This window comes from Bos indicus, chromosome 1 (assembly GCF_029378745.1).
Source record: "Bos indicus isolate NIAB-ARS_2022 breed Sahiwal x Tharparkar chromosome 1, NIAB-ARS_B.indTharparkar_mat_pri_1.0, whole genome shotgun sequence".
Lineage (NCBI taxonomy): Eukaryota > Metazoa > Chordata > Mammalia > Artiodactyla > Bovidae > Bos > Bos indicus.
In genome coordinates this window covers 139,100,240-139,115,581 of record NC_091760.1, presented here as the reverse complement: position 1 = coordinate 139,115,581, position 15,342 = coordinate 139,100,240, and the positions used below count along the sequence as shown (strand labels likewise).

Genomic DNA, 15,342 nt, shown 5'->3' with positions numbered 1-15,342 from the left:
TCTTGTCTGAGGGCAGACTTCTGAGAAGAGGCTGGTTATTGTGATCAAAACCACAATGAAGGGTATGTGAGCTGACAAACAAACAATTCACAAGGTATCCAATGGATTCCCTGGGAATAGGGTGAGACAAGTGAGGCATTTGCCCTGGTGCAAAATTAAAGAGGATGCCCAAAACTCGGTAATCAAGATAAACTGTGTTGTAATGCAATGTTAAAAAAAATCCAAAGTGATGCTAATAAAAAATCCATAGTATCAAAGTACTGAAAGTTCAAAGACAGGATTCAACAAGGCTAGGATTAAGGTGAAGCTAAAATGAAGCAGGACACTGCAGAGCTTTCCCAGAGATCAAAGTCCCTCCATGGCCACTGTCACTGTAGAAAAAGGCCTTTTTAGTCTCCTAGCTCTCGCCTGAGTTCCAAAATGAAGACTCAAACCATAACTAATTAGAGAAATGAGGGAATGCAGAAACAAAAGAAAAGCAGTCAAGCAAGAAAAGTAAGATAGCCTAAATAATAGTTCCATGAGTCCTAGGTCTCCCCCCAAGGGATATATATAATGATCTGTTGCATACCTTTGAGTTGTTCTGCAGAATCTAAGACCCCCTACCCAGGTGGTGACTATATGATGACCACCAGTATGTAGACCTCAGACTGGTTGATGATTAAGATTTCCAAAACACCACCCTACCTGTCACCTCACCATCTACCAGTCCTAAGGAAGTCTCTGAGCTGCAACCCTCGCCCCAAACGTTGCCTTTAAAAAACCTTCCCTAATGTCATGTACACACTGCTATATTAAAAACGGATAACCAACAAGGACCTATTGTTTAGCACATGGAACTCTCCTCAAAGTTCTGTGCCAGAGTGGATGGAGGGAGGGTTTGGGGAGAATGGATACATGTACGGGTACGGCTGAGTCCCTTCACTGTTCACCTGACTCTACCACAACATTGTGAGTCGGCTGTACGCCAACACACACATTTAAAGTTTGGGGAAAAAACAACCCTTCCCTGAAAGCTATCAGGGATTTTGGGTCTTTTGAATATTAGGTGCCCATTCTCCTTTCTTGGCACCCTGCAATAAACACTGTACTTTGCTGCACCACAATCTGGTGTCAGTAAATTGGTTTTGCTGGCAAGTAGACCTAAGGTCAGCTTGAAAAGAAAGTGAGGTGGAATGGTGCAAGTTCAGGGCTGGGTTTGATATTGTATTCTCCAAGGCTTTTTGTCATTAATTAAAAAAATGTTATTGTATTAAAATATTATTTATCTTAGTTACTGAGTTTCTTGTACCCCTTAAATTTGCACCTGAGAGGCGAGTGCCCTCTGACCCTAGTCCTGGCCCTGGTGATGCTGAAACTTAGCCTCTGTGCACCAGTTCTGAGTCAAATGTTGGAGACAAGAGTTTGGGGTGAGGTAGAAAAGAATAGCTTTATTGCTTTGTCAGACAAAGGGGGACACAGTGGGCTCATGCCCTCAAAACTGTGTGTTCCAACCCAGGGGTCCTGGTGGCTCAGACAGTAAAGCGTCTGCCTACAATGCGGAAGACCGGGGTTCAATTCCTGGGTTGGGAAGATCTCCTGGAGAAGGAAATAGCAACCCAGTCCAGTATTCTTGCCTGGAAAATCCCATGGTTAGAGGAGCCTGGTAGGCTACAGTCCATCGGGTGGCAGAGTCAGACTGAGCGACTTCACTTTCACTTTTCACTTTATAGCAATGGCTCAAGGGTGGGGTTACTGATAAGGGTCAGGGTGTGTGCAGGGCCTTCACTCCTTTAGTCTGGTCTCAAGTGATCTCCTGATGAGCTTCTGTGGTCCCTGAGATTATCAAACTGTGACCTTCTCTGTGGAATGAGGAATGCTTCCTCAAGTAGTTAACATCTTCCATGTATTCAGGGTTTTAGTTCTACAGAAGAGCTCAGAGATACTGTTATACACATCCCTCGAGGGGGAACCAGGGCTCCGCCCCAAGGCTGCACTGTTGTGTTTTGCCTACTCCTCCCTTGTCTCTGCATCCCCTCCCTTCCCTGATCTACAGCTATTTGAACCTGCCCTTGGGAATCAGGGAAGGTCATGGAGGCTGAGTCTGTTCCCTGTAAACGAGAGAAACAGGTGACACAGAAAGACTTTCTTGCCCAGGAGCCCCATAAGTTTCTGCTTGGTTTCACTGGGAGTGAAGACATTGTCCGCTAACAGCCCTGAGGTGGGAGAAAGCTGTGTGTTCTTGGAGCTGAGAAAAGGCCTATCTGTGTCTTTGTGACTGGAAGTGAGAGAGCAGGAAGAGCAATATGAGGTTAGAGAGGTGGGCAGGGGCCTGACCCCACAGGAGCTGCTGTGTAATGTTTTAAACCCTTTACGGAAGGAAAAATGTTACTGGTGGGTTTGATTTCAAACCCCAGACCTGGTCAATAGTATCACACATCAGAAAAGGCCCCTGGTCATTTTATGCCTCTTCATCCCTGAAGAGGATTCTTTAAGGCATGTTATGGCTGTTCTTTTTTCAGGACCTGATGTGTCGATATTCAGAAATGGCCCTGGAAGACAAGAATTTGAATAGTCAGGAGGAGGCAACTTATATAATTAATGCTGTGTAAGTAATTGCTTTATTTAAAAAAAGCCCATTGAGTATAAATGTTAAATGCATTTATCTTAAAAAATCTATTAGTGATAAGCTGACTGCATGGAGTATCCTAGAATTCACTTAAGTCTTGCCAAGAAATTAAGGAGCTTCAGTAACTTGATGTTTCAAATCCCTTTGCCCGAGGTGGTAGCAAATTGAAACCATAAAAGGTTAAACCTCTACAAACCTCTACAAACCATAAAAGTTTAAACCTCTACAAAGCTACAAAGCTTACAGATCTGCAGGGTAGCTCTGCAGTTGCACTGTAAGTATATAAAGAAATTTATCTTTCAAGCATTTAGTGACATTTATGCTTATGAACATTCAGATTAAGCATAAATGGCTATCACATATTGTTTATTTAACAGGAACTGGCAGAGTATCTATTGAAAAGTTGACATTGTGGAGTCTTGGAATGATTGAAAATAAGCCAGAATTTACTTTCTTGAGATGTACATAAGAACTAGAGAATGTGTGTTTCATATTTCTCTCTCCTGCCTGATTCAGAGTTCCTATGCCATAACTTACAAGAGCCTAGAATACTATTTTATGTCAGAATAGCCATGTGCAGCTGTGCAGGCTGTTACTGCACAACTCCAGAGGGCACCACTGATGAGACCAAATCTATAATTTTGCTCACGGAACTGTATTTAATTTTGTGAGGACCCAAAGAGAGTGACAGTCCCTCCCAGAGCTGTGCAAGGCTGTGAAGTAAGAACTTTAGCCATTAACAGCTTGATCTTCAAGGCCAAATTACACAAATATGCTTCTCTATCTCCCAGTCCGGTGGTTTGTCAACTGTGCTGTGTTTGTCTTCCATATCCACATTCAAACTGAGGGAACTGGGCCACCAAAGGTATTCAGTCATTTTTTAATGCATGGTTTCCAGTTAAAATACCCTGTACCTTAAGAGATATATCTTTAGGCATGCTCCTGTAACCTAGTTTTCTTGGATTACTACCTAATTTTTCAAGAGTGCTTGAAACTTCTCATTTTATTTTGTTAACAGGATACGTGACAATAGTAGATACCTTATCTTTAAAATAATGGACTTACTTGAGCTATCAATTTGCACTGTAATTGTGAAACAGTTTGCCTGTCCTTACAATTTTCGTGTGCTCGGATTCAATTCTTTGGGTGGTCTTTCACATTATGAGATATTGATTTCAAATTGTCACTGTTATTTTCAAGATATATGACTCTGTTTTGAGGGTTCTTTTTGGTCTTACAAAGACTAAGGGCATATGTATTCCTGAAAACTGCATGGCCCCTGGAGGTTCTGGTCCAAACTATATTCCAGAAGAATGAGAACTGCCTAGCAATCATTAAAATTTCCTCATAGTGTTTCTTCAGGAGGGAGTTGAGTGCAAAAGGCATTCCATTATTGGGCTATAATCAAGCCAAATGCCATTAAGAATGTGGCCGCAGACCTTTCAGTACATTTAACATATGCATATTACTTTAACTGAAGAAAGAGGCTCTTGAATAATATTGGCTAACATTTTCAGAGTTAATGACCGTATGCTTTGCTCTGTTATAAGCTCTTTGCCTGAATTAGCTCATTTAACCTCAAAGTGACCGTATAAAATAGGTACTATAATTAGTATTATTTAAATGATCATAGAGAGCTTAAGTAACTTGTCTAAAGGCATATAGCATGTAGCCTAATGCAGGAAACCCTGGTTCAATTCTTGGGTTGGGAAGATCTGCTGGAGAAGGGATAGGCTACCCACTCTAGTGTTCTTGGGCTTACCTGGTGGCTCAGATGGTAAAGAATCCGCCTGCAATGCGGGAGACCTGGGTTCTATCCCTGGGTTGGGAAGATCCTCTGGAGAAGGGAAAGGCTACCCACTCCAGTATTCTAGCCTGGAGAATTCCATGAACTGTATATTCCATGGGGTTGCAAAGAATCAGACACGACTGAGTGACTTTCACTTTCACTTTGAGAGCTAGGATATGAACCCAGTGAATGTTCTTAACCACACAATTAATCACTATGCCATGAAAATACCTACTGGGGAGGGGGGGCTTTCAAGATGGCAGAGGAGTGAGACGTGGAGATCGTCTTCCTCCCCATAAATAAATAAAAAATACGTCTGTATGTGGAACAGCTCCTACAGAGCATCTACTGAACACTGGCAGAAGACCTCTAAGCTAATCTCCATGTAACAGGGTAGGGCAAAAGAAATCAGAAAAAAAAAAAAAAAAAGAGCCAGAGGGATCAGGACAGGGGATCAGGACAGCACCTGTGCTTCAGGGAGGGATCTATAAAGGAGGAAAAGTTTCTACACACTTGGAAACCCCCTCATGGAGGGAAATGGGGGCAGCTTCAGAGCCTCAGAGGGGGGAGCATAGCAACAGGTGAGCAGAAGGCAAAGCAGAGAGAATTCAGTACAGGGATCAGTGCTGACCAGCACTTCCCAGCCTGAGATGCTTGTTTGCATGCCTGCCATGGTGAGTCGGGGCTGGGTGCTGAGGCTCAGTCTTTGGAGTCAGGCCCTAGGAAGAGGACAGGTTTAACTGCCATGAAGATAGACTGCTGCTGCTGCTAAGTCTCTTCAGTCATGTCCAACTCTGTGCGACCCCATAGACGGCAGCCAACCAGGCTCCCCCGTCCCTGGGATTCTCCAGGCAAGAACACTGGAGTGTGTTGCCATTTCCTTCTCCAATGCATAAAAGTGAAAAGTGAAAGTTCAAGTCACTCAATCGTGTCCAACTCTTAGCAACCCCGTGGACTGCAGCCTACCAGGCTCCTCCGCCCACAGTTGAGGGAGTCCAGGGGAAAGCCTGGGCCAGCCAGAGACACAAGGGACTTTCTAACTCTGAACGCTTGCAGATGGCAGGACACCACCTTTATAAGTGCCAGAGGCAGGATGGGCCACTGCTGCAATCTGTGACCCCAGGAGTGGGTGTGAAGGCTGCTGCAACTGCCATCAAGCTGTGAGCAGGCAGGTTACTGCCCATACCTTACTGGGAGCCTGTGTAGTCTGGCACTACCGAGGGACCCACAAGCTGGGGCCAACTTCCCTGGGAAAGCATATTACTTGCCTCAGGCTGTAGCAAATCCCTGCAGGCCTCTGCTACCACAGACACTCCTCACATATCCCAGCTGTGTCTGCTGTACCTCTCCTGCTCCCCAGCCCGACTGAACAATGAGCCCTACGCAGCTGCTGCATTTGCTTCCCTGGTGGCTCAGCTGGTAAAGAATCTGCCTGCAATGCAAGAAACATGGATTTGACCCCTGGGTTGGGAAAATCCGCTGGAGAAGGGAACGGGCTACCCACTCCAGTCTTCTGGCCTTGAGAATTGCATGGACTGTACAGTCTATGGGGTCACAAAGAGTCGGACATGACTGAGCGACTTTCACTGTCTGGGCTGGGAACAAACAATGGAATGTGGCCTACAAACAGAGGTGGGGCCCAAACCAATGCTGAACACGAGGAGCTGTGTGACCAAAGAAGAGGAAGGGAATTCACCTCTGTAGCTGCAGGTGTAGCAGGTTAAATCCCCGCAATTAGCTTGAGGCTGTGGACTTTGGGGGCAATTGTGGACTTTGGAAGCAAGTACAAGCTGGAGTAAGACCAGATCCGAGTCTGAGCTGACTCCACAGTGCCAGCAGGTCCAGAGCCCTTCCTAGAAATATTAGAGGACTTTCTGAGTATGTAGATTGGCTGGAGCTCACTATGTGGCAAGGACAAGTAAGGCCATAGGAAAATATTCTTCTTACTACCACTCTCTCTGTCTTTTTTATTTTTTCATTTCATTCCGTTGTTGTTCTTTTTTTCTATAAGTGCTTTAATTTTTTGTTTTTACTTTTTCCTTTTTTAATGCTTTTTTAAAAAAAATTATTTTATTGTATTTTTCCCTTTTTCTACAGTAGTTTTTCATTATATTGTATTTTCCCCTGTGTTTTTGGTTTTGTATTTTTGCTACTCTAGTTTTTTAGTGTTTGTTTTCATTTGTATGTTTGTTTATTGGTTTGATTGCCTCTTCTTTGTTGGTTCCTCTTTTTATCCTTTCTTCTTTTTTCTTTGTGTGAGTTTCATTGTGTGTCCCTGTATGTTTAGTGTTGCTTTTACCATTTGTCATGGGGTTTTGTCCATCCATTCTTTTGGTTTGTTTGTATGTTTGCTTGATATTTATTCTATTTCTTTCTTTCTTTTTATCTTCTGTGCTATGTGGCTTGTGGAGTCTTTGTGCTCCAGCCAGGGTTTGACCCTGAATTTCCAAGGTGGAAGACTGAGTCTGGAACATTGGACAACAGCAAACTCCTGACCCCATGGAATATTAATCAATAAGAGCTCTCCCAAAGCTGTCCATCTCAATGCTAAGACCTGACCCCACACGAAGACCAGCAAGCTCCAGTGCCAGATGATCACACCATACAACTAGCAAAACAAGAGCACAACACTACCCGTTCACAGACAGGCTGCCCAAAGGCATACTGAGCTCACAGACTCCCCAAAACATGCCACTGGACATGGAATTGCCCTTCAGAGAGACAGGATCCAGCTCCACCTACCAGAACACAGGCACCAGTCCCCCTGCCAACAGGAGACCTTCACAAGGCACTGGTCTGCCCCCACCCAGTGGAGGCGGAAGTAAGAGGAACAACAGCCTTGCAGCCTGAGGGAAGAAGACTTCAAACACAGTGAACTAAACAAAATTAAAAGAGAAATATGCGGCAGCTGAGGGAGGATGCTAAAAATGAAAAAGGCCAAACAAATGAAGAGGAAATAGGCCGTCTGCCCGGAAAAGGACTCAGAACAACGGCAGTAAAGGTGATCCCAAATCCCAGAACTAAAATGGAGGCACGGACTGAGAAGACATGCGGACCTATAAGAAACAAAGGAGAAATAAAGCTCAGGGCTCCCTTGCTTAATCAGGCTGGGGAATAGGAGAGGTACAGCAGACACAGCTGGGATGTGTGGGGAGTGCCTGTAGTGGCAGAGGCCTGCAGGGATTTGCTACAGCTTGAGGCAGGTCATGCGTTCTTCCAGGGGAACTGGCCCCAATTCGTGGGTTCCTTGGCAATGCCAGACTGTACAGGCTCCCAGGAAAGTGTGGGCAGTGGCCTGACAATCAACGATGAGCACCATAATGACTGAAATAAAAAATTCTAGAGGGAACCAATAGCAGAATAACTGAGGCAGAAGAGTGGATAAGTGAACTGAAAGAATGGTGGAAATAACTGAAACAGAGTAGAATAAAGAAAAAAGAATGAAAAAAAAATGAGGACAGTCTCAGAGACCTCTGGGAAAACATTAAGTGTGCCAACATTCGAATTAAGGGGTCCCAGAAGAGGAAGATTAAAGAAAGGGTATGAGAAAATATTTGAGCAGATCATAGTTGAAAATTTCCCTAACATGGGAAAGGAAATAGCCACCCAAGTACAAGAAGCTCAGAGAGTCCCATATAGGATAAGCCCAAAGAGAAACATGCCAAGACACATATTAATCAAAATAACAAAAATTAAACACAAAGAAATATTTAAAAACAGCAAGAGAAAAGCAACAAATGACATACAAGGGAATCCCCTTAAGGGTAACAGCTGATCTTTAAGCAGAAACTCTACAGGCCAGAAGGGAGTGGCAGGATATACTTAAAGTGATGAAAGGAAAAAACCTTCAGCCAATATTTCTCTACATAACAAGAATCTCATTTAGATTTGATGGAGAAATCAAAAGCTTTACAGATAAGCAAAAGTCAAGAGAATTCAGCACCACCAAACCAGCTTTACAACAAATGCTAAAGGAAATTCTCTTGATGGGAAACACAAGAGAAAGAAAAGGCCTACCAAGAAAAAAAAAAAAAAAAAACCCTCAAAACAATACAGTAAATGGTAATAGGATCATATATATCAATAATTAATTCATTTACATTGTAAATGGATTAAATGCTCCAACCAAATGACGCAGACTGGCTGAATGTATACAAAAACAAGACCCCTATATATGCTGTCTACAAGAGACAATTTCAAACCTAGGGACACATACATCACTGAAAGTGAGGGGCTGGAAAAAGATATTCCATGCAAATGGAAATCAAAAGAAAGAGACAAAGAAGAGACAAAGAAGGACACTACATAATAATAAAGGGACCAAGAGATCAATCCAAAAAGAAATTATAACAATTATAAATATATATGCACCCAACATAGGAGCACATCAATACATAAGGCAAATGGTAGCAATTATAAAAGAAGGAATAATCAGTAACACAATAATAGTGGGGGACTTTAACACTCCACTAACACCAATGGACAGATTATCAAAACAGAAAATTAATAAGGAAACACAAGCCTTAAATAACACATTGGACCAGTAGACCTAACTGATATAGGACATTCCATCCAAAAGCAGTAGAATATGTTTTTTATCTGGAACATTCTCTGGGGTAAATTATTTCTTGGGTCACAAATCAAGCCTTGGTAAATTTAAGAAAACTAATACTATATCAGGCATTTTTTCTAACCACAATGCTATAAGATTACATATCAATTACAGGGGGGAAAATGTAAAAAACACAAACACATGGAGGCTAAACAGTGCACTTCTAAATAACCAAGAGGTCACTGAAGAAATCAAAGAGGAAATTTTAAAGATACCTAGAAACAAACGACAATAAGAACAGAGCAACTCAAAACTTATGGGATGCAGTAAAAGCAGTGCTAAGAGGGAGGTTTGTAGCAATACAAGCCTACATCAGAAAACAAGAAAAACATCAAATAAACAACCTGGCCTTACACCTAAAGCAACAAGAAAAAGAACAAAAAAACCCCCAAATTTAGTAGAGGGAAAGAAATCATAAAGATCAGAGCAGACATATTAAGGGCAGGGAAAGATAGAGGGCAGGAGAAGGGGGCATCTTGGACTCAATGGACATGAGTTTGAGCAAACTCTGGGAGACAGTGAAGGACAGGGAATCCTGGCATGCTGCAGTCCCTGGGGTCACAAAGAGTCAGACATGACTGAGTGAACAGCAACAACAAGAGCAGAAATAAATGAAAAAGGAATGAAGAAAATAATAGCAAAGATCAGTAAAACTAAAAGCTGGTTCATTCCAAAGATAAACAAAATTGACAAACCATTAGCCAGAATCACCAGTAAAAGGGGGAGAAGATTCAAATCAATAAAATAAGAAATGAAAAAGAGTTTACAATGGAAAACACAGAAACACAAAGGATCCTAAGAGCCTACTATGAGCAACTATATGCCAATAAAATGGACATCCTGGAAGAAATGGACAAATTCTGAGAGAAGTATAACCTTCCAAGACTGAACCAAGAAGAAATAGAAAATATGAACAGACCAATCATAAGCACTGAAATCGAAACTCTAATTAAAAATCTCCTAACAAACAAAATTCCTGGGCCAGATGGCTTGAAGGCAAATTTTATCAAATGTTTAGAGAAGAGCTAACACATATCCGGCTCAAACTCTTTCAAAAAATTGCTGAGGGAGGAAAACTCCCAAACTCATTCTACAAGGCCACCATCACCCTGATACCAAAATCAGACATAGATGTCACACAAAAAAGGAAATCACCAGCCAAAATCTCTGATGAACATAGATGCAAAATCCTCAACCAAGTTCTAGCAAACAGAATCCAACAGCACTTTAAAAGTATTCATACACCATGATCAAGTGGGTTTTATCTCAGAGATGCAAGGATTCAATACACACAAATCAATCAATGTGATACACCATATTAACAAATTGAAAGATAAAAACCATATGATCATCTCAATAGATGCTGAGAAAGCTTTAGACAAAATTCAACACACCTTAATGATAAAGAAAAAAAAAAACTCTCCAGAAAATTGGCAAAGAAGGAACTTACTTCAGCATAATAAGGGCCATATACATCAAACCCACACCAAACATTATTCTCAATGGTGAAAAATTGAAAGCATTTCCTCTAGATCAGGAAAAAGACATGGATGCCATGCTTCTCACTGTTTTTCAATATAGTTTTGGAAGTCCTAGCCACAGCAATCAGAGAAGAAAAAGAAATAAAAGGAATCCAGATCGGAAAAAAAGAAATAAAACTCTCACTGTTTGCAGATGACATGATGCTATACATAGAAAATCCTAAAGATGCCACCAGAAAATTACTAGAGCTAGTCAGTGAATTTAGTAAAGTTGCAGGGTACAAAATTAATACAAAGAAATCCCTTGCATTCAAATAGAATGCCTAGTAATAAGCCTACCTGTAGAGACAAAAGACCTGTTTGCAGAAAATTGTAAGACACTGATGAACGAAATCAATGATGATGCAATGGAGAGATATAAGATGTTCTTGGATTGGAAGAATCAATATTGTGAAAATAACTATAGTACCCAAAGCCATCTACAGATTCAATGCAATTTCTATCAAATTACCAAGGGCATTTTCCACAGATCTAGAATAAAAAAATGTTATAGTTTGTATGGAAACAGAAAAGACTCCAAATAGCCAAAGCAATTCTTGAGAAAGAAAAATGGAGCTAGAGGAGTCAACATTCCTGACTTCAGACTATATGCAAAGCCACAGTCATCAGTATAGTATGGTACTGGCACAAAAACAGAAATGAAAAACAATGGAACAAGATAGAAATTGCAGAGATAAAGCCTCACACATATGGACACGTTATCCTTGACAAAGAAGGCAAGAATATACAATGGAGAAAAGACAGCCTCGTCAAAAAATGGTGTTGGGAAAACTGGATAGCTACACATAAATTAGAATACTTCCTAACATAATACACAAAAATAAACTCAAAATAGATTAAAGATTTAAATGTAAGCCCAGAAACTATAAAGCTCTTAGAAGAAAACATAGGCTCTTAAAAGAAGCATAGTGTATTAGAAAACATAGGCTCTAAGAAGAAACATAGGCTCTTAGAAGAAACCATCGTGTCGAAACACTCTTTGACATAAATTGCCGCAAGATCTCTCACTCACCTCCTTGAGTAATGAAAATAAAAACAAAAATAAGCAAGTGGAACCCAATTAGACTTAAAAGATTTTGCATGGCAAAGGAAACAATAAACAAGATGAAAAGACAACCCTCAGAAGAGGAGAAAGTAATTGCAAATGAAACAGCTGACAAAGAATTAATTTCCAAAAAGTATAAGTAGTTCATACAGCTCAAAATCAGAAAAACAAACAACGCAATAAAAAAATGAGTAGAAGACCTAAACAGATTTTTTCCAAAGGAGACATAAAGATGGCCAATAAACACATGAAAAGATGCTCAACATCACTCATTATTAGAGAAATGCAAATCAAAATCACAATGAAGTATCACCTCACACCAACCAGAATGGCCATCGTCGAACAACAAATGCTGGGAAGTTTGCGGAGAAAAGGGAACCCTCTTACACTGTTGGAAGGAATGTAAACTGCTACAGCCATTATGGAGAACAGTGGGAAGGTTCTTTAAAAAAAAACAAAAAACAGGACTAAATCTGCCATGTGATGCAGCAGCCCCACTACTGAGCATATACCCTGAGAAAACCACAATTCAAAAAGATACATGTACCACAATGTTCATTGCAGCACTATTTACAATAGCCAGGACATGGAAGCAAGTTAGATGTCTATTGACAGATGAATGGATAAAGTTGTGGTACATATATATATTACTCAGCCATAAAAAGAAGGAATTTGAGTCCGTTCTAGTGAGGTGGATGAACCTAGAACTTGTTATGTAGAGTGAAGTAAGTCAGAAAGAGAAAAACAAATATTGTATATTAGCACATATATATGGAATCTGGAAAAATTGTATTGATGAACCTATTTGCAGGGAAGGAGAGGAGACACAAACAGAGGGAATGGAGTTGTGGACACAGCAAGGGAAAGAGGGTGGGACAAATTGAAAAAGTCACACTGACATATATACAACACTATCATGTGTAAAATAGACAGCTAGTGGAAGCTGCCACTGTATAACATAGGATGCCCAGTCTATCACTCTGTGATTACTTAGAGAGGTGGGATGGGGGAAGGAAGGGAAGCTTATGAGGGAGGAGATATATATGTATAATCAGTCATAATTCTATATATATAATTATATATATTATTATAATTAATAATTATAATATATAACTATATTAATAATTATATATAATATATAATTATATATATATAATTATGACTGATTTGCATTGCTGTATGGCAGAACCCAACACAGCATTGTAAAGCAATTTTCTTCCAATTAATAAAATATTAAAAAATATCTACTGTGTGAAGCCTAGAAGACAGGGCATATTCAATAACATTTAGCTATTATGGTACTGGGGCTTCCCAGGTGGCTCAGTGGTAAAGAATCTGCCTGCCAATGCAGAAGCTGCAGGAAACACAGGTACAATCCCTGGGTTGGGAAGATCTCCTGGAGGAGGAAATGGCAACCCACTTCAGTATTTTTGCCTGGAAAATCCCATGGACAGAGGAGCCTGGCAGGCTACAGTCCATGGGGTTGCAAAGAGTTGAATGCAACTGAGCATGCACATTCTAATAGCACCATTTGGGGATTCTTTTATGTGTCAGGCACTTTATATACATTATCTCATGTAATACTCATGATAGCCTGTTGGTGGCTCAGATGGTAAAGTGTCTGCCTACAATGCAGGAGATCCAGGTTCGATCCCTGGGTTGGGAAGATCCCCTGGAGAAGACAATGGCAACCCACTCCAGTACTCTTGCCTGGAAAATCCCATGGATGGAGGAGCGTGGTGGGCTACAGTCCTTAGGGTCGCAAAGAGTCAGACACGACTGAGCGACTTCACTTAATAGATGAGAAAACTGAGGTTCAGAAAGGTTCAGTAACTTGCTCAAGGATGCAGAGCTAATGAATGGGAGAGATGGGATTCCAACCCTGTCTGCCTAATTCTAAATTTGTGTCCTATCCATATTGTTATTTACTCCTTAATAGTCAAGATCCTAATTTATCTTACACTATGAAAATCAGTCATAGGCAGTGAAATGAGCAGAAATTTGCAAAGTACAAATTTTGCTTTTAAACAGAAATCTAATTTTAAAAATATTGCCAATTAACCACAGTACTGCTTGGCTAATTACCTACCCAGGGTTTATTAGTTTTTGCTTGGCAAGTCTTGAGATCTTTTTCCCTTCTCAGTAGTGTAATGATACTTCTGTAAAATACTTGTTTAATTTTTCTGAGCATGTTTGGGATGGGTTGCATATGGGAATCTTTGTTCTTACAGGCAAAAAAAGATTCACCTGCAGACCCTGCGGGCACTGTCTGAGGTGCAGAAGATGACACCAAGAGAGAGGATGCGGGTGAGGAAGGTCCAGGCAGCTGATGAGGAGGCCAGGAAGCTGAAGTAAGTGACCTTCCCTTAGTGAAGGCTGCCTCTCGGGACTCTAAAAGACTGTGCTAAATAAAAGCAGAAACCACAAGAGAAGATTAAAATGTACATTCTTATATATTTATTAATTTTTTCTTTCACTCATTCGCTCAAAATATGGTGATTAGATGTCAGACAGTATTAATATCAAGCTTTCAGTCTTATGTGAAAAGAACGATGGACTATCAGGGAGGTTATTAGGAATGAAAATACAGAGACAACCTCCAGACAAAGCCTCCTTTTTGCTGATACCTTCTTTACATAGCCCTGTGAGGGGTGATAAGGCGGCCTCACTATTCTGTCCATACTCCCCAAGTGTTTGCTAAACCCCCTCTGCTTGGAGTACTGGCTGCTCTCTAGGGAGAAGAATGTATCTGCAGAAAATTGTTGTCTGTAGAGACAAGACTGAAGATTGATGCTGAAACTCCAATACTTTGACCACCTGATGTGAAGAACTTACTCCTTGGAAAAGACCCTGATGCTGGGAAAGATTGAAGGCAGGAGGAGAAGGGGATGACAGAGGATGAGATGGTTGGATGGCATCACCAACTCAATGGACATGAGTTTGAGGAGTCTCCAGGAGTTGGTGATGGACAGGGAAGGCTGGCATGCTGCAGTCCATGGGGTCGCAAAAAGCGGGACATGACTGAGCGACTGAACTGAGAGAGAAGACTGGAAGCAGCTCTGTTCTGCGAAGTGAAGCCCTTCGCAGTCTGGGGGCAGTGCTGCTTGTATGAGATCACTAGTCTTCAGAGTTTACACATGAAAGCATTCTTCCAAGGAACCCCAGACTCCCAATTTCTCAAAAACTGATTTTTCAGCTGGTAAGTAGCCCAATTGACCGATTTTTGTTCTTTCTTCCTCTGCCTTTTTTTGAAGCTTAGAAGCCCCAACCAAGAACTAAAGAGACAAAAAGGCCTGAAAATAAAATCTGTCCATTTTATGACCTTGTTAATGTATCTGACCTCTTAATGAGGGGAAAAGAGGAGAGTGAAAAAGCTGACTTAAAACTCAACATTAAAGAAATAATATCATGGCATCTGGTCCAATCACTTCCTGGCAAATAGATGGGAAAAAGTGGAAGCAGTGACAGATTTTATTTTCTTGGGTTTCAAAATCACTGCAGATGGTGACTGAAGCCATGAAATTCAAAGAAGTTTGTTCCTTGGAAGGAAAGCTAGAACAAACTTAGAATATTAAAAAGCAGAGACATCAGTTTGTTGCCAAAGGTCCATATAGTCAAAGCGATGGTTTTTCTAGTAATCACATACGGATGTGAGAGTTGGACCATAACAAAGGCTGAGCACTGAAGAACTGAGGCTCTTGCATTGTGGTGCTGGAGAGGACTCTTGAGAGTCCCTTTGACTGCAAG

The 15,342-nt window shown here is 41.1% G+C and overlaps 1 protein-coding gene across 18 annotated transcripts in view; it reads left to right on the top strand.

Annotated features, from left to right (window-relative positions):
• NEK11 (NIMA related kinase 11) overlaps nt 1-15,342 on the top strand; it is a 274,120-nt gene that overhangs the window by 104,128 nt on the left and 154,650 nt on the right. For 17 of the 18 annotated variants that reach the window (XM_070794905.1, XM_070794932.1, XM_070794884.1 and 14 more), the window contains 2 exons: nt 2,502-2,587; nt 13,827-13,946. In XM_070794905.1, coding sequence (XP_070651006.1) covers nt 2,502-2,587; nt 13,827-13,946 — 206 coding nt within the window. The remainder of the gene's footprint in view (nt 1-2,501; nt 2,588-13,826; nt 13,947-15,342) is intronic. The other variant, XM_070794969.1, reaches the window with a different exon arrangement.